We start from the raw sequence: 25,426 nt of genomic DNA, 5'->3' as shown, positions 1-25,426 counted from the left end.
AGTCCTCTGCAGCTGCTTTATATTCGTGGTGGATGTGTGTGTTTAGTTGCAGGTATTGCTCGGCTCTTGGCACTGGCTCCAGGTTCTGCCGGAGAGTGTTCACTCTTATCAGGCTAGCTCATCCTTTACAGCGAGCAGTCCACAGACCTTGTGTTTCGGCCATGTAGCGTCCGGACCAATCAAAAACACAATTTTTGATTTGATTTAACAAATCAGATCATGCAGATTTATGCTACAGGCTCTGTGTAGAGTTGTACAGTAAGAAAGTTATTTCCCTTAACCAGGAAATTAACGTTCTTAGAATTGACAGACAGTTGACCCTGAGAGGTCAAGTAAATATCTACAGCGGATCTAAATATTTATAATTAATTATAACTAGTTATGATTAATTATTCATATTTCCCCATGAGCTGATTCGCTACAGCCATAAATCACACATCTATGAGATCGACCCTTTTTCCTTCCGTTCTGCCTAAACCCTTTGGTACATGACGCTGTATTGGCTTATTAAGGACAGCAGAAGCTGATTTGATTAGATGGCTGCTGTCCGTAGGGAGCTGTATAACAAAAAACCCTTGTCAGTTTAGTGTTCTACAGAAACAAAATGAGGAGAGTGTGTGTTCGTGCTGCCATGAGTCTTGTGGATGGTTGCCAGGGCATTGCTATGTTGTCGCTAATGTGTTCTGACGGGTTGCTAGGGTGTAAGTGGATCTGCACAGTATATTGGTTATTTACAGTCAAGATGTTTTTATTCAGTCAGTATCAGTCGATATTGGATTTTTAATTGTGCATGCTCATTTTCAATTAGGGATGGGCGATACCACTAATTTTGTTTTCGAAACTGATACTTTCAAAGGCCAGTATCGTCGATATCGATACATAGTATGAAAAATAATTATCGAATTAATCATCATATTAGCTGGAAGCTTAATATCGGTTTATCCCTATTACTTTTCAGCATTGAAAATGATTAATTTTGGTTCTTATTTTTTACACAGCATGAAAATTAATTATTTATTTAATTATCATAATTATTGCCTGGAAGTTTAATATTAGTTTATTCTAATTGCTTTTCAGCATTTAAAATTAAGTTTACTTTTTATTTATTAGTTATCAGTCATAGCATTAACATTAAGTATCTATTTAGTTATCATATTGGCTGAAATTTTAATATTGGTGCATCCATATCGCTAAGGACTTTTTTCCCCACTTACAGCATTTAAAACAATTTTTAATTTTTTTGTTACCAGTTATTGCATGAAAATTAATTGTAAAATTGGTTGGAATTATAATATCGGTGCATCCCTATTGCTGAGGCCTTTTTTTCCAATTATTATTGTTTTGATGCATGCCATGGGAGTGATAGTTTAGAAATAATTTGAGGAATCATTCATGTGTGCACCATGAACGTTGTTAGATAGATGAGTTATGAGTTTAATACTTAAGGTTAGCGATTTGAACAAACCTAACTGTTCCTGCAATGGCAATAGTGATGCTTGCCTTAGAAAGCACTATTAAGTAAAAGAAACAGAAGGAAATGGTTTAGAAAGAGTGACTGTATTGATTTTGTTTCACTCTGAAGCTGTTCGGTACCACTGTGTGGAGAGGACATGTGAGGAAATGGCTTGTGATAAACGACGTCCTACAAAAGAGTCGAAAAAGAAGTTATAGTTTCAGTGCTCACAGAATAAAACAGTGGTGCATTCAGCACATTTCTCCTGGCTCCAATCACGAGGGCGACGGCGCAATAATACCTGTGTGCGATTTTCCTCCGTTGGCTCCGATGAAGAAGTCTAATGAGCACAGCAGACAAATGTTCCTCCTGTGCTTAATTATCCTCCTGTGTAATAATTATCGCTGTTAATTGTCAGGCACAGCACAAACAGTCCCAATTCTCCAAAAAATTAAACAAGATAAAACACTGAGTTGAATTTAACCGTACTGTACTTTAAAGGAAACCTGCAATTGTTCATCACTCTGGGGAAAATCTAATTACACTTTTATATATTTTTATGGGTCATGTGGGTCATGTGGTCCATGTAAACAATTAAATAATTTATTATTATTATTATTATTGAAAAAATTAAGCCTATTATTTTTTGGGACCATTAAGATTTTTTTTCCAATGTAACATTATTTTTCTCCTAAATTCTATTTACCATTGTGCATTCTGATGTTTTTTTTTTTTTTTTTTTGCAATACTTATTTTTTTACAATGGTGATTTTTATTAGAAGACCTTAATAAACTTACTGTGTCACTACGGCTTGGATATTAATCCTGATGTGATTCTGATTCACTCGCAGTTTGATTCTGAATTTGATTCAATTCCAATTTATTTTGGTATATTTCATATATCATCTTTTTTATTTTTATTTATTTATTTTTTTTTTTTACATATGAAAGAAATGATTTCTCTGCTAATAATGTAAATGATACAGAGGCAGTGTTTCAGACTGATTTGAACCAGTAACTCGTTATTTTTTGTTAAAAAATTAGAAGAACCAGTTAATTTAAAGAACTGGCTCATAACAATAATTCATCTTGGGAATCTGGCTTCACAATTTAAATATACTGTTTTTGGGTGAATGAAGTATTTAATAAAGAATACATTAATTACATTGTTTTTTATTACAAAAAATGAAAACGTTTTTTAATTAAAATTGGAAAAGTAAATAATTTTGTTGCACACTTGAAGAGGGCAACAAGCGTTTAATCAGCTAGCATTTTCGCGATCATATACAGATCCCGCCACAGCTCCGTACAACACAGTCTCATAAAACATCGCGTGAACTACTACTAACTCTTCTCTTTTCTCTTTCAGGTCTACTCTGGGGGTTCTCCATCTGGCTACTGCCACCCACTGGACACCCATCACCTAGCTGTGAGTATGCAAAAAATGTGCGCTGAATAATTGAACATGAAATTTAAGGGGGTCTGAATACTTTCCGTACCCACTGTATGTTAAAATGCACAAAGTGGTCCTTAAAAGTTTTATTTTCTTTATACACAGTATAATATCTGTATATAATTTAATAATTTCTTTCTTTTGATTCTGAGGTGAAATATGACCCTGAACATAGTCTTTACTGTTTTCAAAGTTGAAATGTCTGTCCATTTGCTTCAGACCAGACACAAGTCTGTCTGGCCAAAAGTCTTGTAGTTACATAAGCATGTTAAATTACAGCCCACTGTAAATCTCGGTCAAAGTCTTCATTTCATCCAGATCTCCTTTTTCCTCATTAGTAAAAGTCACACAGTTAATTATTTCCCTCGCACCCTCCTCTTTCATATGCAGATGAGGTGCTATTCTGCCACACAGAAGGCTTTAATAATGCTTTAATAATGCATTCACTTGGATTGGGGAGCTGGTGTCCCATTTTCTGTTACTGGACAGAATGTGCGATCCGTGACAGCTTGCACAAATGCTCTTCCTTTCCTAGAGTCTGATCAGAAAAGGGTTTGGGAATAGGCTAAACTGTGACTGGAGTCGATCCTCCCGCAGATGTTTCCCAATTTCATTCATCAGTTTGGTGCTTGCGCAGTGCTAAAGCCCGAGGCAGATACGTCAATGTGAACCACGCGCATCAATCCTCTTAAAGGCCAGGGAGGCTTGTGGCCGTGGCAGGCTCCAGCCCTGTCCGCTGAGAGTTAGTTTTCAAGTTGTCATGGGCATATTCTTTAAATTACAGCCCTGCTTTATATCATCCCCATTAGGTCGAGGCACTGCAAACGTCACTGTGAGATTTATTCCACTCTCGCTTTCTGTCAAAAATCATAACAGCAGCCGCATGTAACCCATCGCTTACACGGCTTCATCACTGTCCACTCTAGGAAACCAATAGCTTTCGCTTTTTATACTCCTCACAAAAAGAGCCGTCTCACGTAATGGACTGAAACAAGTGTCCTAGCCTTCAGGCCTTCTCTGGAGGTATAGGTGACAGTTCCCTTTAAATAGACATAAAAGTTGGTTGTTGCTTGTGCCACTGGGTTTCACTGTTGTCAGAGGGAGTTGTGTGATTTCAGGGTCAGGCTTTGAGGGAAAAACGTGAGGAGAGGAAACTTTGCCATTTGTGACAAGGGCATGTGAGGACTTGGGCTTTAATAGGCTATAATGAGTTGTTTACCAAGTGTCATTTTTAACTCAAGGTTAAAGGCAGAGTAAGTGATTTCTGGTAGCCAATGTTGATATTTGAAAACACCAAAACAAACACGGCCCTACCCCAAAAGGGTCTTGCCCCTATTTTGATAGCTCTGCCCCACATATACGTACGCAACCCAGGCAACGATTAGTTCTGTGAAACAAAGCAAAACCAATGTTACACCGTGTCTACGGACGTGAGCGGCGCGGCGCAACAAATCCCGACAGAAAACTGCTGCCGGGTTCTATTTATGACGTGCTGACACAAATTTCAAATGGTTTTCAACGGTCGTTTGATCGCGTCCAGTGTAGTCAGACTTTAGCTGTTGTAGACACGGTGTTACTCACCTACTGAGAAGAAACATAGCAACCTCGGCGTCCGATCGCAGGCCTCCGCTCCTTGAGTTCTCTCCAGCGCTGGAAAGCTGATCCGATATTTTCACGGGTCCTACTTCTTGCCTTATCTTTCCGCAGACGTTTTCCTCTTTTGTTTTTTTATCCGCCATCTCTATCTTTCTGTCGCTCGGCTCGGCTAATGTCCGTCCCATGCACTGAACGCGCTCTCCTCCACATCACGAGTAGACACGCCCCTTATTGCTGATTGGCTACAAGTTTGTTTTGCGATTCGGCCCGAATCAGTTTTCTAAAGTGTTTTTGAAAAATCACATACCCTGCCTTTAATGTTATCTTAGGATGTGTCTCAGTTAATTTTTCTAAGGTCTTCTGCACATTTGTTTGCAGAGACTGCTGTGCCATTATTTAAATGAAAATTTTCCACTGTGGGTTATAATAAATATTATCTGATAAACAGCATGCAAATTTGCCAGAGAATTAGCATATTTATAAGTTTAATAACATCTATTGAACCATCTGTGTAAATGTTCCCAAGTAAATTAGGGTGTATTCTTCTGAAATATATTACAGAAAAATATGGAATTGCCATTAGACACTTTTTCTCTTAGAGTTAAACCGAAAACGGCACCTAAAAGTTTCTGCAACTGCAAAGACATGAATATTTAATGAGGTTAGCATTGAGGCAGTTTATGATTGGTTGTCTGTTGCTTAAATCTAACAAAGCCAGTCAAGAACATGGCTAGATTGTATTTCACCATAAAATCAAAGGTAAGAAATAATCAAACTGTTATTAAAGAAGACGAATCCTAATTTTTGGACCATTATGGTTTTTATATTGTGACATTGTCCCCCAAAATTCTCATTACCATAATGCAAAAAAGTAATTCATATTACTTGGTTTTCATTTAAATGAGGTATTTATACATAATTATAATATTTGTTGTACAGCTCTTAATTTATGCTAATTAATTAGATTTTTTGACATTAATAGCAATATAATGTGACCTAGATATGTTTTTTTAATAGGTCTCATGAGATTTGCAATCGAAGTATGACCAGGGCAAAAATTGAAAATGGTTATCATTTACTCACCCTCATGTCATTACAAAACTGTGTGTGCACAAAACACAAAATAATTTTGAAGAATGTTGGGAACCAAACAACGTTGGAGCCCATTGACTTTTATTTTAATACTGACCAAAAAAAAAAAAACACTTCTAGCATTTCTTCATATTTTTTATATTTCACAGAAGAAAGTAAGTCACACAGGTTTGGAACGACATGTGGGTGAGTAAATGATGATGATAATTTTTTTTGGGTGAACTATCCCTTTAACACAGGGTAATAATAGCCTTGAAAAAAAAGCAGGATTTAAGATAGTGTGATGAAGCATGAGCAGTCGAGTGCTTAAAAATAGTCAGCAACTATCAGTTAACTGCTTCATCATGTTCTTTATATGTTCCACCTTTTGTTCTGTGAATGACTAACACAAAAATCAACACAAAAATTCCCCCGCGTGCAATAACATCTCTGTAATGACTGATTGGGAATAGGATCCAATCCATCAAACAGAGAAGTAATCTCAGAGTGACAGGAGCAGTTCCACTCTGCGCAGTCTATCGGATTTATGGAAATGCTTCTCAATGTAATGCACAACTGCTGACCTGCCCTGGCAGAACGACCCGTCCAATACTTTTCAACTCAATGAGATCCTGAGACTCAGAGACTGTGGGGAACAAAAGGCTCATCAGCTGCAAGCCCTCTAACATATAATTGCATAATAGCGATGCTGTAATCTGGTTGCAGTTGGAAAGGAACATTTATTGACATGTTTCATTATGTAAAGCACATTCATTACTACATTACGGTTTTGTTATAGGATTATTTCACCTAAAAATAACAGTTATGCCATCATTTACTTACTCTCATGTTGTTCCAAACCCTCATGATGACAAAAATAGAAATTAATGCATGTACTATTGCTCTTTTCCATACAATTATAAATGAATAGGGACTGGAGCTTTCAGACTTCAGAAAGCAATCAAAAGCTCTATAAAAGTGGTCCATACGATTTGTGTTCCATAAGTCTTCTGAAGCCATATGATAGCTTTGTGTGAGAAACCATGCATAATTTGCACAATATTAAAAATTCATGCTTTTCACAGGTTTGGGAAAACATGAGGGTGAGTACCATAATTTTCATTTTTGGATGAACTGTTGATTTAAGGAAACTCTTATTGAAAGTCTTAGTCTTTATTTAAATACCTTGAATAGTGATTTTAAAAAGTCTAGCAGAAAAGTAAGATGAATATAAGCCCTTATTATTTGGTTTGAAATGTAATAAAATTATAGCTGATAAGAAAGTGATTCATCCTTTCAATTGTGAACATGTTCAAATGTCAAGAAGCAAATGTCTCTCCAGTCGTTTCAGGATCTGCAGCCTACGCACTCGCTCCCCTGGACATTTAATAACCACGTTAACGTGCTTGTTCTAGCACCTTCTTTCTTTTGCAGCCGTTACATAAAGTCGTTTCCTGGAGTTTTTCTTGAGGCTGAATGAAATAAATTAGAGCTGGGCAGTGTGATGGTATATACCGACGATAGAAATGACTCCCAGCAGGTCAAAGCATTCTCATAGGACACTCTGACACAAGGATGCACCTTCTTCTTCTGCCTCAGGGTCAATGGTCAGAGTCTGCACAACAGACCATCAGGTGAGACAGTCAGGGGTTTGAAGGAGTTAAATGAGGACCGCCAAGGCTTCGAGCCCAGCGCTGATCAGCACTCAGTGATGCAGGAGGAGGAGGAAGAGGAAGGAGGAGCGAGCAGAGCAGCTGAGCCTTTCTGCTTTCAGTCTCTCGTCAGCGTGTGCCAGAGCAGTCTCCTTTGCTGTGCTTCTCTGAGAAACACACACCCACACACACCAGAACACTCTTCATTGCTGGTTGGGGGAGAGTGCTGAATCCTTTCCTCTTTGCCTGGATCATGCTGCCCTGGAAAAGAAGTAAGTTTGTGCTGGTGGAGAACGAGTCCAAAAGCAAGCCGAAAAGTCTTGGAGCCGGACTGACTTATCATTCCCTGCTTTCGACTTTGCTCCACTCCTGTCCGGACCTTGTTCCCGACTGTCCGTTTCAATGGCTGGGGAGCGTTTTCCACAGCAAACGCCAGAAAGTAGAGCTCAACAAAGAGGAACCCACCTACAACGTGCGTTACCTGGGCAGCGCAGTCACCATCATGGCTAAAGGCGAGGATTGCATGCAGGAGGCGGTGGCTAAGATTTGGACTCGCAGCAACTACGGCGAACAGAGCGCCAAGATGAAGCTCAGCGTCGGGCCGCACGGAATTCGCATGGGGGTGGATAAAGGTGGCAAAAAGAAGCCCGTCCACACTTATTCCCTCAACCGTATCACATACTGCAGTGCTGACCCCTTCCGGCCAAAGATCTTTGCGTGGATTTACAGGCATCAGGTGAAGAATAAAGCGGTGGTTCTACGATGCCACGCCGTCCTGTTGGCGAAGGCAGAAAAGGCCCGAGCGTTAGCTCTCAGCCTGTACCAAAACTCAACATCGGCATTCACTGAGTTCAAACGACTAAAGCGCCAGTCCGACTTCTGTCATTGCCAGCAGCAGCTGTTGGGCGAGGTCATTGTGCCTCTTATGCCTCTTCGGAGACTCCTGAATGGCCAATGCCACTACCAGCCACCTGCAGAAAAGCCTGGAAGCGCCACACGGCTCTCCTCGATTACTGAGGAAGAGCCCATCTGTCAACTCTGGCATGTGTTTTTGTAATTTCAGCTCATCGTATTAATCTTCTGGAAACTGATTGGAGAATATGGTGATTTTTTTTTCTACTACTTTCATCTTTTTCTGCACAATGGGACACTGTCAGTGTGGAAAAATTGCCAAATGTTGTATAATAAAATGTTTGCTTATATTAATTATGAATTTTTAGAGCCCAAGCTTTCCATTTATTTAATCCCGGAATGATCTGATTGTGTGTATTTGAAAATGCAGACTGCTGATTTTCAGGCTGTATTTCAAAATATCATAATTCCTAGCTTAAAAAAATACTTGATTCAAAGAAAAGGGAAAAAAATGCCCATTGACAGCCTGTGAGTGGGCTGAGGAAGGAACTGATTTCATCTGAAGGGCATTTAGCTTTTCTGTCAAAGTGAAGCTATTAATCAGCCGATTGAATTGTACCGGAAGTGAGCATAAAACACCTGGACAGGCAGCACAGAGCTTTCAGCTTGACATGAAATCAGCCAGAAGAGCCTTCAACAGCCTCTCAGAGCAGGGGCGTCATGCACTTATTATTTTTGAGGGGGCACGGGGGGCTATGTTTTATTCAATTTTTCCTTTTTTATTTGAAATAATCCCACACGTTAACTATATCGTGGAATATTTCGATTCTCAAATATGTGTAAGTACATGCATTTTGTACCTTTATAAATCATGTTAGTTGATCTATAACGGGCGATGGGCAAAGTAGACTAATGTTAGTGTACTCTATTAATTAACTACACATAAAACCTGTCTTTTTTACTTAAGTAGGCCTACCAGATATGGGTGTCATGCCATAACATATTTTTAATAGGATTGACTTTGTATTTAACATGAATTTAATTTAAAAAAACATTGTAAGTTACTAATTATAACAATTTCATTGTACAGAAAGAGAGCAAATAACATTTATTTTATCAAAGAACATTATCATTGACTTCAGTCTAGCCAGAGTTCAAACACTCTCAAAAACTCCCATTATAATCACTGAAGCTGTTTACATTGTGAAATGCATATCTTACTTACATCGTTCGCACATCTGCACTTCGTTGTTTCTGATGAGAGAATTAATTTGCCAGAGAGCAGAATTCAGTCAGTGAACAAAACACCTGCGTTTCAGCGATGACTCATCTGAACGCCTCTGATTGGCCGATTGTCTCTTGATTTTTTTAGAGGTCTTATGTTCTCTTCTGACTGTGTGTTTTTTGTTAATAGGCTTTAACGAGGCAGAGAGAGATATATATGCATGAAACAACAAGTACAATCAGTAAATGACATCCAGATGGCAGCAGAAAGGTGCATTATGGGAGGACCACACATTTTACATTATTGTGAGGCATGCATTTAATAGGCATTATTTTGATACGTGTCATTTCCATAAAGTACACTACATCTGGATTGAACTGCAAATGCAAACCATTTTGAATTTGGCTTCTATCTATATGATTAATTTACCCCAAAAAGTAATTCTGTCATTTACTTTCCCTGATGTTGTGAAATGCATTTCATGCTTGAATCAAAGCCTATATGCTGTTATTTTGTCTTTTTAAAACAGAAAGTGTTATAATGTGACTTTAAATTTAGTGCACAAATCATACAAACTACTTTTATGATGATTTTAGAGCTTGACAGGCATGGTCACAATGAAATCTAGCGTAGCGTTAGTTCTGGCAGGTCACGTTAGTCAAGCTCGCATCAGCTGACTCTCAGCTGATCCCCATCAACCTATGGGAATACGACACCTATCTATTGGCGCTTTTCCACTGCGTGGTACGACTCGGCTCGGCACGGCACGGCTCGGCTCGGCTCGGTTTGCGTTTCCACTGCAGTTTGGTATCGCTTTAGAATGGCGGGATTATTCACATGTCGTTGTAGTTGCGCCGCCTCTACTGCCGCGACTCCTGAAAAACTTTTTCATTCCACGTTGCCCCATCAAGCTCTCGCTGGATCCGCTCCTCTGCTATCAACGAGAGGAATGTCTGTACTTCCTCAACAGACAACGAAACAACCACATTTTGGTTGTTAAAAAAAGGCGTGCTCGTTCAAACAGTTGCGTTTGATCCTTCGCTGGCTGTACTGATTTAAATCTAGCGGTTCTGAAAAAAAATCTCACTTAAAAATACTACTTTTTTACAAAGAAAAACCTACATTTATTATTATCCATTACTATTTTTTAGGGGATAGATTCTAAAATGTGTACATAACATTATTGAACTTTAACGATATCTGCAATACATTTATGTTGGTTCTGTTCTGTTTACCCTGGGGGGGTTATCGCTGCTCTCCTTGCTCTCATGCTAGGCTGCATGGATGCGCAGGGAGTTCTTGCCCAGAACAGAACCATACCGCCAATCCAAACTGAATGCTAATTGTCAATCATCTTTGATGATAGTGGTCCTGACAGAACTATTGGTTTAAGAAAACAGCTGTGTAAAGATTCTTCAACATTTCTTTTTTGTCTTTCTCAAAAAAACTAGCAAAAAAAAAAAAGCAAACACATTTATAATGTTACAAAACATTTCTATTAACAAAAAAGGTCATTTCAAATAAATTTATATTCCCAGTTTCCACAAAACGGCAGTAACGTGTTTCAACATTGATGATTGATGCACACCAAATCAGCATATTAAAATGAGCCTAACCTCAAAGTTTAGGAAACAAAACAAAACAAAATCCTGACCTTAAACCTTTGAGCGATAGTATTTATGTGACCTGGTATATGACAGATTGACATCCCGATCTGGACATTTAGTGGCTGTGATGGAAACCATTTTGTCCTTGGGATGGGATTCTGTAAGTGTAATCTCACTTCTAACTCTCTGACTGTTAAAAATGTGAGTGTGGGTTCGAGTGTGAGAGTGACAGACTAATGGGAGTGAGGGATGTTACTTCTCACCTATAAGCCTCAATGAAAGTGTTAATAGCCTCCCCTGGAGGCACTGAGCGGAACAAGGTGTGCTGGGCCGGGACACACAGGATCAATGAGCCATCTTTCAGGCATACAGGGAGAGAGAGCGATAAAATGGATGACAGCCCTGTTTCAGGTGTGTGTGTGTGTGTGTTTAAAAGTGAGAGATAAAGAGAGAGATACTTGCATTTGTATTCTTCAGCAGCACTGTTCTCTTCCCTTGAACAGCAGCGCTGGACTCTGCATTATTACTTCTAAACACACACTGTGCCAGATCAAATTCCCTGAAGGCTCAATCATAAATAGTTAATTCCCGAGAAATATTTGCACAATAGTTACAGAGCAAAAATGTTTGCTCCATTCAAATTTAGTTAAGCAAAGCTTTGACAGTGTTTAACCGCTAAATAATGGTGGTTTTATTTAAATCTTTAAATTAAATTGTCAAATAAAAGGCAAAATAAGACAAACCTGATTGATTTCCTGAACAAATCTGGCAAGAGTGTACAGAACTGAAGGTGATTTAGTAGGTGATTTAGTAGAAACTGTTAACTGTTAACTGTTGTTATGTGTTATTTTAAAGTCATCAAGAAAACTAAATTAGGGTTTTTTAATCGATTGTAAACTGTAATTGAATAACATGTGTTGGTTCATTAAATGCATTTGAATATTTGCTAAAAAGAGCTTCCAAATGAAGATAATTGAAAGATGTTGTTTCAGACAAGTATTTCACACTTGGTACACTATCATCAAAGTTTGGGGTAGGTAAGATTTAAAAAAATTTATTTGAAAGAGGTTTCTTATGCTCACCAAGACATTTGTTTGATCAAAAATACAATAAAAACTGTAATATTGTGAAATATTATTACAATTTAAAATAACTATTTTCTATTTGAACATATTTTAAAATGTAATTCATTCATGTAATGTAAAGCTGAATATTCAGCATCATTACTCCAGTCTTCAGTGTCACGCACTCTAAAAAATAATTCAGTGGATCTGTTGCCACTACTTAATTTAATGCATTAGTGCAAGTTAAAAATTCCAATTTATTGATTTAATTAAACATTTTAAGTTTTAAACATTTTTTAATGAGTTGTCCTGATATCTTAATGTTGATAATTACATCAACGTAATACTGTGTGTAACTTCAACTTAAATATCTGTGTTAGTTTGTTTAAAACATTATTTAAGTTGTACTAACTCAATGTAATTAGCTCCATAACTTCATTTTTTCAAGTTCACGTTTCAGGTTCCCAGCATGCTTTGCATATGACTGAATAATGAGCAGTAATGTAGAAATAAACTCATATTTTATGCATTTCTATTCAAGATCAGAACAGGAGAAGATTTATTAATGTTCAGTGTTCGGTTCTTTTAGTATTTAAATGTGTTTCTGTTATGTTGGTGGTTTTTATGAGATTACCATTGTGCTGAAGAGTAGAGCGTTTGCTTAGGTTGAGAACAGACTCACTGGACATTGTCTTACATGCTGTTTCAATCAGAAGGCATTTGGTTGAAAATGCTAAAAGATTGGTTTCCTGGCAGCATTAAGTGTTGTTTCATCAAAAAATAATATTTTAGTAGTTTTTGTAACCAGTGTCCATGATTGAATCAAATTTAAAACAATGTGAAAAAACAACTTACAACAACTTAATTTTTATGAGTATTCAACTTAATAATTGTTAGTTTTAACACAATTTTCTAAGTATATATAGCACAATATAGTTTATTAGTTGAACTTAATTTCAGAAGAAGTTGCCTTAACTCAAAAAAATTGATGCAAACTGTTGCATGTTGCATTTTGTTGCGTCCAAACAATATTTCTTAGAGTGCATGATCCTTCAGAAATCATTCTAATATTCTGATTTGCTGCTCAAGAAACATGTCCTATTATCAATGTTGAAAACAGTTGTGCTGCTTAAACATTTTTTGCAGGATTCATTGGTGAATAGAAAGTTCAAAAGCACAGTACACACACACACACACACACACACTTTTGAATGGTAGTGTATATAGATAGCATTCCAATTCGATTGGCAGGGAATGGATTGATATAATGTATACTTTAACTGCAATGGAAGTCACTTTGAAGAAATACACTCAAAATTAATGTGTTGAACTGCCATTCTTAAACAAAATCTACAATGTTTACGTCAACATGTTCCTGGTCATTGTGCATGCTTTCCAACAGAAAAAAAAAAATTATTTGAAATTACTTCCTATTTGAAAATATGTCAAATTATGAAAGTAAATGGCTAGCAAATGTTATCATGTGAACATTCGATCTTCATTAAAATAATAATAATAATAGATTCAAAAGGAACAAAATGCAATTCTAACACACAAACGGCTGCAGGAAATTAGATGGCCTACAGTACAATTGTTATGCAACGCCATCATAAATCAGGCCAAATAACTTCTCCACACTGATCCATAGAGTCCGAGCTAAAACAGCTTAACTGTTATTAGCACTACAGAACAATATACTCCAAACACAAGCCACCCACAAGGGATCCGGGCTCGCTGGCACTCGCAAATAAAGAGGCGCTGAATTTTGCATGACCTTTCAAAAACAGTGCTTGCACACCATTATGACCATGTGCATTTCATGGAGGATGAAAGATATTATTCTCTGACCGTCCTCCCAGTAAGACCAGCCAACATCTGTACTGTTATCGAAGCCAGTAGAATCTATGGGTCTTGAATATTTCAGTGTTTTCATCCAAAATATTCTCTTTGCTCGTGTTTTTTTTTTTTTTTTTTTTTGCAATTCTTAGCACAGAGAACAAGATGAGAAGAAACATTTATGTGGTGAGGGTTCTTTAAAGATCAAAGCAAGATCTTTGATGTTGATGCCATCACAAGTTTTAGCATCAACATTAAAATTTAATTCTTGGGAAAATAGAGAGAATAAGGCAGGTTCATTTGCCACAGAAATTTTTAGATGTTTAAGATTTGTAGCATTAAAGAAAACATGAAATCAACCCTATTTACCCTGTTATTTTTAGTAAATAAATTGTCTTACTGTATATTATTAATTGAGTTTACAACTTTGAAAAATAATTTTTTACAGTGTATGATTTTTCCAAAAATCATAAATCTGAATAATAGCACATCTCTCTTCAACAAACTGCATGAAAAAATAAACAGTGCAATATGAGCTGTGCACCTAAATGTATGACGAACTGAAAGCTTTGAATGCTTATATCTTCTAAATGCGAATTTTGTCACTGTTTTGGAGCACACTGCGTTATAAAAGGGACAAACCCAGCTATTGGGTTGTTTTGACCCAGTGGTTGGGATGTTTTGAACCCAACCGCTGGGTCAAAACAACCCAATAGCTGGGTTTGTCACTTTCTAACCCAGCGCTAGGTTATATTTAACCCAGCATTTTTTAGAGTCTAACCTTAAGACTAACATATTGATACTAACACTCAAAAAACTTTAATTTTGATTTCATGGGGACTTTAAGATCAGGGATTTCCACAAACTCCACACCCAAAGTTTGAGCAATATAAGTGATGTTTGTCTTAGCAAGTATCACTAATTGGAAATCAGTGCGGCAGAGGATTGTTTGATTGGAGGATTTGTTGTTGGCAGGGTCTGTGAGGTCATTCTGACTCAGTGCTGAATAATTGTTTGGCTCTTTGCTGGAGCGCTGACATTTAAAAGACGACATCAGTGTCACTAATGTTAGCAGGATAATTGAGGATATTAGCGCAACAGGGGCCAGTTTAGAGCAGACCCTCTGTTTCACACTATAAAGCTCATAATTAGCTCTCTAATGCTGAAATTTACGTCATTCGCAGACCAGCTGGTGATTGTAGACTGTGTTAGAGTTGAATTCAAGATGATCGCATTTGTGCAAAGTCTTGTCCAGAGATAGAGTGAGTGATAGTCAAGTCAAGTGAAGTCACATTTATTTATATAGCACTTTATACTGATTGTTTCTGAGCAGCTTTACATAAAAAACAGGTTAAAAGAGCTCTACAGAAGGCATTAGTGTCATTATTTAGATCAGGACAATGTTTATTTGATTCAGTTCACTGGATTGTTGATGTTACAAAGTTAATCAGTTATGAATCAAATTCTATCCAGATATAAACCAGCTTGAAAGACAAACGTGTCATTATTCACATGAATTTAGTCCAACGTTGATTCAATTCCATTCAATAACTCTGCAAAAACTTTCTAAAAAAACCATGCAACAATTCCTCAAGAATTAAACCACTTCAAAAGCAACTCTACCAAAGGCAATAGTGTCATAAGATTAGATTATTATTATTATAAAATAAGTAAATGAAAAAAAAAACTATATATATATATTTAAATAAATACATTTATATAAAAAGAATAAATTCTCCGAAATAAGATCCAATATAAATTGATCTTTATATATGAAAATATATAGGTGTCTTTATATTACAATTTCAGTCTTTCTACTTTAAAATGTCACCTTTAATTAAATGTTTCTTGCTGTTTCTTTGTAAATTATTTGTGAAATTTACTGGTGATTTCTGAGTAAACAATTTTCACCACCAAATAATAGCACATCTCTCTTCAAGAAACTGCATGAAAAAAATAAATATAAATAAACTTTGCAAGATAGAGGTTTGTGTATCTGAAAATATTTTTGATTTAGGTGAAATATTTATTTATTTAGTTTAATTTAATTTCATCTGAAAAAATCCAGTCTATGAAATCCAGTTTTCACATCACAGTAAAAAATAAAAAGGGTGATTTAAAATAATTAAAATAAATACAAAATAATTAATTTAATACATAATTAAAAATAAAAACTGTGAGAAGTTTAATTGTGAAAGTGTGATGTGATGGTGCAGTTACAAAAAATATTTGCAATTATGATGAGTTGCAGTTGATTATAAAGTTGATTATAAATTGTGAGATATAAACTCACCATTACCTTTTTTTAGTCTGAGGCAGCAGTGGCCTTATATAACAGGATCATGTATCAGGCAGATGCATCCATCACGGGACACCAACATTGGGATATAGACCCTAATTAGTAAATTATATGTGTACTTTATCATTATGTAATCCTTCCTCGCCTCATTGCTGGGCTTGTTTTATTACTTCCTATGAAAAGCAATATATTGGATTAGACCTTATATGACATGCTCCTCCTCTGGGTGAAATCCAGCACCTCAGCTGATGCAATAACGCGTCTCTTACCAATAAGATCTTTGCAGAACATTTTCTACCTCTGGCAATAGCTCTCAGACATTTCTCTGATTGCTGCTTTGAGACATGCAGCTCTTAAACCCTTTATGTGTTTCCGAGATGACTTTGAAATGCAGGCAAACAACCTTTATCAAAAAGCTCCAGCTGCCTCTGGGTTGATCTCACTGGCAGCAAAGCAGCAACGAGATCTAGAGCCAAAAGTTTGCAGTCCCTCTGACAGGAGGAGAAATGACATGACTGGAGGACATTCACTTAATACAGACACTAATTAACAAACAAACATGCTCACATGCAGACTAGGCATGTGTAAAACTAAATCAATGGGTTGTCTATAACATAGGGAAGCCTGTTTCTGCCATGAAACAAAATAAAGGTAATAGCAACACTTTATCTCACAATTTATTCAAATTTCACAAGGGATGCATTTATTTTATTACTCTTTATGGTGACTATAAACTATTAAATTGGTCAGGAATGAAGCTTTTTTTTTTTGACATATCACAAAAACCATGTAAGGTCTTGCAGCAAAAGTTCATTTGAGGTCTTTTGGCATAATGTAAGCGAAATTATTGATATGAATATTCTGATTATTGATATGAAAATTTGGCCACAGTCCATTTCAGATGCACAGGAAATCAAACACAGCCTCTCTGTCTTGATTCAACTACAACTACTACTCTGATAAAACGCTCAAGTTTTTTCTGCACATAAATAAACAGAAAAAAACTCAATAATAATCCTTTCCAGATTCAACAGCACAGTGAGCTCTCTCTCTCCCATACTGACGAGCTGATTGAGTTAATGAGGTGAGAGAAACCTTTATTATTTCATGATATTCTGTCCTTCAGCTTTGCTCAGAGAGGCGTTTCATAATGCAACTGAATTTATTAAGACAGGAATACAAAATATTCTCATTGGAACAGCTCAAAGCTACATTCATCCTTCATTAACCAGGTTATGAAATAGTCACATCTCTTTTCTGTGGAAGGTGTCCTCTGAATAAATATGTTGACCTTTTAAGTGTCACTTTAGTCAGATCCTTGGAGCCGGATGGAGGGACACTCTAACATGGATTTTTGCCATTTGGTCCATTTGCTTAATTAAAAAGTAGACTTAGTATACTCAATCATTGAACATTTTGTCACAACATTTTACATGCAATCAATTTAAATGTTTGGTAACACTTTACTTAAAACATTTATATATAATGCATTATAAATGTAGTTTTAATGCATTAGTTAAGCCTTGTAATACACCTTATAATGCATTGTATGATCTTAAGAATAATTATAATATAATACATTATAATACTATCTTTATATAACCTACTTATTTTCAGCTGTATATAAATGTAGTAATGTTGTCAGTCTAATATTTGGGGTTCATGGGTTGTCTGAACATCCCTGTCTGCTGTACAATCAAAGTTACTGAATGATTGTATGTAGATTAACTTGACTGGAAACTCTTGGCTGTAATATTTTCACGATTATGTTGACTCACGTTAAATGATGCCATGAACACAACTTTATCTAGTAGCTTGAAAAAATGAATTGAAGTATGTGCAACAAGACTGGAACAATCCATTCAACAAATAATTTGGCGTTGAAAAAGTGACATTTAATTAAAAAAAAATTTTTTTAATTAACATTAAAACTTTAATTTTAAATATTTCAATGTAATCACAACATCTTATTTTCATGCATTTATAATTATGGTAACACATTGCAATAGTCCATTAGTTAATGTTAATTAATACTAACAATGAGCAATGTATTTATTAATCTTTGTTAACGTTAATTAATAAAAGTACAGCTGTTGTTATTTTATGTTAGCTCAGTCCATTAATTATTATTAACAGATATAACATTTTAATAATGTATTAGTAAATGTGGAAATTAATATTAACTGAGATTAATAAATGCTTTACAAGTAGTTTTCATTGTTAGTTCATGTTAACTAATGTAGCTAACTAATGTTAACAAATGGAAACTTATTATTACCATAATTATTATATAATTTCTATCTTTATTAATGTTAAACAATGTATGTATTGTAAATGTCTTTAATGAAAATATTACTGAGAAAATCTAGCTATTTTATATTAGGCTCCATGGGTCAGTAAAGGATGAAGGTCCATGTCTGCTTTAAAAATAAAGTGAATGAATGAATGAATTTAATTAATTATTTAATGTAGATTTACTTGAGTGAAAACTCTAGGCAGTAATATTGTCACATACATTGTTGACTTGACTTGGACACAATTTTATAGTTGACAAACTTCATTGAAGTTTATGCAGCAAGACTATAGAAAAAAAAAATCCATTTCATTCAAACCAATTATTTGAGATTGAAAAAGTTTTATTGTGTGGGAAAGTCTCCCTTAATTTGATTAAGTTCATTGATCATTTTCATTTCTCACCAATGAATACCAATGGCTTTGAAGACAGCATGAAAAGTGTCTGAACTGCTGCAAAGCCAAACACAATGTAGAGAATCTGCAGTTCATTATCATTTGTTCCTATGTTTTTACCTTAGCTACAAGCTACTAACAAGAAATAACTTCTGTAAAGTAAAGTCTTCGATCAGATTCCATAATTAAAGTATTTATATTTATAATCAAAGCACACAATTTTTACACTAAAACAATCTTCCAAGTGTTGTCAGTCCATGTGGATATTGGCTTCAGGCAGGAAATTTTCACTTTTTAATTGGCAGATAACTGTAATTTCTTTCCTATAACTTTCCGACTTTGAGTCCTTGGGGAAAACAGAGCCACTGTCCGTAATTGAGACCAGCGGACTGGGCTGAGGTTTCGTGCGTGGACTGCCAAAGGAGGAAGCTCCTATAAATCCCTTTCATATGAAAGTCAGCAAACATGGCTGTGATTTTTTTTGAAGCCCTTCCAAAATAGGAGATGTGAATTTTTTTCCGATAGATCCTCTTATCCTCAAGCGCAGGTGGCTGAGGCACAGAAGTTATTGAAATGGTGCGGTGTGCCTTCGCCCACTTGGCTCCTCCGTATAAATGGATGTCTTGATTTTTTTGCACAGAGCGTGCTGTCATTTATGATGGCATAGATAGAGGCGGCACTTAAAGCCTTGCATTATTTATGCAAGATGTCTGCTTGCTTTTTTTCAAGTCCAGATGTTTAAGGATGTAGACGGTGTTTGGAGAATGTCACATTTCTTTTCTTTAATTGCATGCTGTTTACAATGGCTTCAAATTGTCATGCCATTTTTGATATTTTATGTGCAATGCAATTACATTTTTACACTTTTAACCTTCCTGTTAAAAAACTTGCTTTGTCTGTTAGATACAGTACAGGTACATTGGTTTCCAAGCAGTTTGTTAAAATTCAACACACTGAGGTGCAAATAACTACAAGAATAAATATTATCTAGCAATTAAGTACTTGGTTAAATTAAAATGTATTGCTATTTGTACATATATTACATTTGCATATATGAGATATATTGTAATATATATATATATAAAGGCTATTAGAAATGGGAACAATTTCATATATTAACATAAATCTAGCCCATACAAATATGTATATTTATGTATATGTAATACCATGTTGGACATATATGTCATGTACTCCCATCAATAGATGTTGATATTACAATGAAAAGATAGGTATGTATTTAAAAAAATATAGAAAAACACATATAAACATACAGATTTTTTTGTATATGTTATTTTAATAACATTGCATATTTAAATAAAATATTGTTGACATATATGGTTGCTACATGTTATACTGCATAGTATATCATATAGATACTGTATTATTAACATATGTAAATATGCAAATTATTCTACTGGAATTTTATATATGTTATAAATTGATATCTTCATCTACCCAGTATGTGAAAATTATATATTGCCTTATAGGTAACCTATATGGCAATATCACTCTTGATATACAGCAATATATGTCAGATGTTACATTTTGTTTCATCTCATTCTCAAACTGTGAAGGTAAAATGGGTTTCTAACACTTCCATTCAGTGCTGCAGCAGTCTAGTAATTGAGATCTAGTAACTAACAACCAAAAACAGACTTTTTTCAACTAAATAAAAAAACTTTTTCTTGCATTGATTCAGAAGAGCCTTAATTATCAGTCCTAAATTTCATGTATTTCATATTTTAGTATTTGACAAGCTACAGTAGCAATTTTTTTTTGTTTTTTTTAAACCTTCCTCTGTTGTTTTTCAAAGATTTGTGCAAATTGCATGAAAACCAATGGATGAAAAACAATGACCCCAACAGAAAAGCCTTTTCAAAACCTATCTGTGCCTTAAAACTTTGCATGCACATTCATGACCCTAAATAAATAATATTCACAAAATATTAAGAACAAATAAATAGTTTAACCAGTGTTTCAAGTGGTTTGAAAATCAAATGTGGGTCAAACTGATACAAACACAACAGGAGGGTGAAGTGTCCAAATACTTTTTCGTCCACTATAAGTTGTGCATGTGTCCTTTATCCTGATAATGTTTTTGCTGTGCATGTGGTTATGTCTGTCTCTCTCTCTCTCTGAGTAATCAAGTTTAGGCGATCTGCTTATAAAATCATGCCAGAGCACTGAAGAACACTGAGTCTGAAAGCAGGGTTCGAGTTATGAGGTTTACAGCTTTGATCGCATCATGTTACGCAACATTCAGGAACATTGTGTCTGTGTGAAATTCTGCAGTCCGTTCCCAGATGCTCTTAGACACAGACATCAAACCAGCTTGCTAGGGAAGAATTTTTTAGACTAATTTGACAGCGGAGAAAGCCGGCTATAGCTGTGAATTCGCTCATAAGATGAAACACTGTTTCAGAAACACATTGCGCTTTGGGGAAGTATAATTATGGTAGTGAACCCTCGCTGGGCATTGTGTTTGGCAGCAGAGAGCAACTTGTTTATACTTTCAATACCGAACACTGCTAGAAAACTGTATATTGAAAGGTCACACGCTAATGCTGCCTGCGTCATTGCATGTTAACCCAAGGACAGACATTAATCGCAGATATTTGGGTTTGACACTTCACATTTTGAGGTTTCTGAACGGGTTCAAGTGAATGATGTGACTCAAGGTTTGTGCGCTCCATTTAGCATTGCATTTATGCATAAAATTAAATCTTTTCTCTAATATAATTTTGCATTTCCTCCAACCATAGACCCAGGTGTCAAGCAATGGGTTTTATGGTGCAATTATAATTTCTGCTCAGCACATTGTGGGATTTACATAAGATGGCACCTGCCACCCTGATGTTTATTTCCTCCCATATAATGGAGCATGTTGGCAGGATTGTTAGGGCTGCAGAATTGGCGTGCTGAAATAAGGGGGTAGGGAGGATTGGTTTAGGTGCTCTGCACTGTAGGCAATACCTGTATGGTTCAGATAACAGTCAAGTGCTCTTGTATTTGCCGCAAGCTAGAATTGGTTCTGATTCACGGCTCTCTAGAGATAGATGGCAGACAGCTGCTGCACACCAGACCCGAAATGATGAGACCTGAACTACGTTCCAAATCAAAAAACAACAGCAGGCACTTTTCCATGATCTCGTACACATAACTCTGCTAAACCAACTCAGTACATTCCAGTAATGAAAACGCACTGCTGTTTGGATGATTGAAAAAGAAAATGAAAAAAAAGTATGACCTTCACCCCAAAATCAATATATACACAATATTTATTTATTTACATAATTGCTTAAAATGAGGCCTTGTTATTTATTAATTTTTTATGTTAAGACAAAAATCAATTAACACTTTTTAAATGTAATCAAATTTAACATTAGACGCAAAACTCTGTTAAACTAAGTAGTTTCCGGTAATGGATGTGCACTGCTGTTTAGGTGAAAAAAAGAGAATGTTCTGGTTCATTGATGGCAAAATCAATGTACAAGCAATATATATACATATATATATATATATTTGTAATTCAACGTTTTTATTGTATGTTTTTATTATCACAGTATTCTATAATCGCCTTAACAGATACATATTCAACTACTTGTCATCATCACAAAAGTACATGGAAATTAAGACACGCAGTCCTGCTCAATTATGCCATTTTTATATGTTGCCAGAAATGATCCCACGCTTTTTTTCATCCTGGCAGCTGTAATAGAACCAGTCTTAAGTAGAATAAATTCTCATTTTTTGCTATGTTGGGTAGCAATCTTAAAATTTAAAATTAAATCTCCAGTAATGGCATAGTCTGTATTCTATAATCGCCTTAACAGATACATATTCAACTACTTGTCATCATCACAAAAGTACATGGAAATTAAGACACGCAGTCCTGCTCAATTATGCCATTTTTATATGTTGCCAGAAATGATCCCACACTTTTTTCATCCTGGCAGCTGAACCAGTCTTAAGTAGAATAAATTCTCATTTTTTGCTATGTTGGGTAGCAATCTTAAAATTTAAAATTAAATCTCCAGTAAAGGCATAGTCATGGTTCCACAAGGTAAATCAAACCTCAACCATTCTTCAAGTATTCCCAGAAATACTAAACTAAAGAACATTCCCTAATTATATGTAAATAAGTGCCTTCCTCTTTATTGCATTTCCAACATAAATTATTCAATTCAAGCTATCCCCATCCTATGAAGTCTAGATGGTGTATAATAGTATCTACAGTATGTACTATTTTGTACTGAATGAATTTCCCCTAGCTTCCCTTATGCTTTTAACCACATTGGAAAGGATGCCCAGCTAAACATATATTAATCCCCAAATCCTACTGCCATATTGTTCAGATTATTGCAATTATCCGAAGTTACACTAAGTATTGATTTGTAACATACAGAAGCAGTCTTTTCTAAAAGTTCCCTCACCCCCCAATATTATGATATTCCAATAATTCAGAGTTTGACAAATGTATTGCCGCTGGATTTGAGTCCCATTTAGCTCCAGAGCATTGTGAGAGAATACCAATGGGATGAAATGGTGAAAATGATGAAGATCCAGTCCAGCTCTGAGTCCATCTCACCCCAGTGTTTAGCCAACTTGGCCATTTCAAAAGAAAGATTATACATCCTTACGTCATTATTTCATTCAAATTCGGAGTCAGTTTCAGCCCTAGGTACTTCATACCCGTTGGAACCCATTTTTAAAGCCAGATCGGGTCACCACATGTTTTAGATATTGGCATAGCCTCAGATTTTCCCCAGTTCATTTTGTAACCTGACACGCTTCAATACAGTTGTATTATACTCATTAATGGAGGTAAAGATTTGAGAGGGTCACAAGATAGCAACAAAATATCATCTGCATACAACATTAGCTTGTGTAAAATCCCATCTTCTTCTACCCCCCTAACTCCTATAATCTTTGTGTCTGCCTGAATTATAATGGCCAGAGGCTGTAAAACTATGGTTTTTAGTGTGATATGTGACCTAGATTACATATTTTAATTCTATACAAGCTCTTTTTGCTAACAGGGAATATGCAGCTCCTTATATTTCCAGCCGTTAGGTAATCTATTTGCATTCACTTTATCATTGTAATTATCGGTTTGATTGAGAAAGCGACATGCATTAGCATGAATCGTTTGGTGCAATTATGCATTCAGTGCTTTGCGTCTGATTCTGCCCTCTCATATTCTAGGTCTCTTCTAAATTTGAATTATTCAAGGAATAAAATGTGACTCAGTGAGACGGAACAGGAACAGACAAATTCTGCTAACAAGGACTAAACAGCACTATATAGTGTTCACAGTTCTTTATTACACCCACTCACTCACTAACAGAAGATAGACACTGGAATGATTGTACCTTCAAGTCTGGCTGATCAGCAATCTTGTAAAACCCCAAGATGCTGATGAAAACAGGCAATTTTGGATTTAGTTTATTACAGACTATATAGCTTTCTCATTTTGTGGTTCTCAGTAGCATCTGAACTGGATTTGGATTAAAGATAAAGATGTACTGATACAGTAGATATGCAATATAGTTTTAGTGTTTAGTTACTGTATGTATTGATTTGAAGTGGCAATGTAACATTTTTTTTTAGGTTTTTAAATATTTATAACTTTTATAATACTATAATAATTATAAATGTAACTAATAATTATTTCATTATTATTCAATATTATTTAATAATATTTAGTGATTTAATTATTTTAATAAAATAAAATTATAATAAATAAATATATAATAAAATTATATAATTATTTGCTTTTATTTAATTATTTATTTACATGCAATATATTTGATTTAAATTCTCTTTTTATTGGATTTGCTGCATTTCCAACACTGTACCAGAATCAGGGTACCAGAAGTAGTTGCATAAATCCAGAAAAATTGCCATGGCCCTAATTAAATCCACATCTCGTAAACGGTGGAAATTAAAATTCTGTCACGTCTCAAAAGCTCTTCATTTACAGGGTTGACAGCTCGCTCAAGTGTTCTGCCTTGAGGGTTCATTTCCGTCCTCAGTCCAAATCCTCCTGCCAGTCACGTCTGCCTCTGGGCTTTGAGCGTGTCTCGGTCTGGCCACTTCATCGTACAAACACATAAGCAGGCTAATCTCTGAGCTCTCCAAATAATATCATCCTCATAAACCAATGACAAGTCTGCTCACAGCGTGAAGAAACTGCTCTGACGGGGTCAAGCAATAAACAGGGTCGTACAAAAAGCATTAGGAAAGCATTTTTGAATGTTTATTTTGAATTATTTGAATTAAAATTTGTATTATTTGTCTAATTTTCCAAATTGTATTATTCCAAGTGATTAAAAACCTCTGTAAATTTATTTTAGCCTACAGCAACGGTTTGAAGTTAAAAATGTCTTGATGAACTATGGATCCAATGGTGAGCAAGTGATGTAATGCTACATTTCTCCAAATCTGTTGTGATTATAAAAACTCATCATCTTGGATAGGCTGAGGGTGAGTACATTTTTAACAAAGTTTCATTTTTGGGTGAACTGTTCCTTTAATATAATACACATAACACATTAAATTCTGAAATACAGTTTTTAGTACAGTGTTCATAACCCATCTTACTTATGCAATCAAACATGATTTCTTTTA

The 25,426-nt window shown here is 35.5% G+C and overlaps 1 protein-coding gene across 1 annotated transcript; it reads left to right on the top strand.

Annotated features, from left to right (window-relative positions):
* The first annotated feature begins 7,361 nt into the window (after positions 1 to 7,361).
* On the top strand, positions 7,362 to 8,282 carry LOC107706957 (protein FAM43B-like). Its single transcript, XM_016510809.1, has one exon. The coding sequence runs from the start codon at positions 7,479 to 7,481 to the stop codon at positions 8,280 to 8,282; it is 804 nt and encodes a 267-aa protein (XP_016366295.1). The 5' UTR covers positions 7,362 to 7,478.
* Positions 8,283 to 25,426: the final 17,144 nt, after the last annotated feature.

The sequence above is a fragment of the Sinocyclocheilus rhinocerous genome, unplaced genomic scaffold (assembly GCF_001515625.1).
Source record: "Sinocyclocheilus rhinocerous isolate Xijiao unplaced genomic scaffold, SAMN03320098_v1.1 scaffold714, whole genome shotgun sequence".
In the NCBI taxonomy this organism is placed as follows: domain Eukaryota; kingdom Metazoa; phylum Chordata; class Actinopteri; order Cypriniformes; family Cyprinidae; genus Sinocyclocheilus; species Sinocyclocheilus rhinocerous.
Note: the sequence above shows the minus strand (reverse complement) of the source record. Positions and strands in the feature narration are given on the sequence as shown.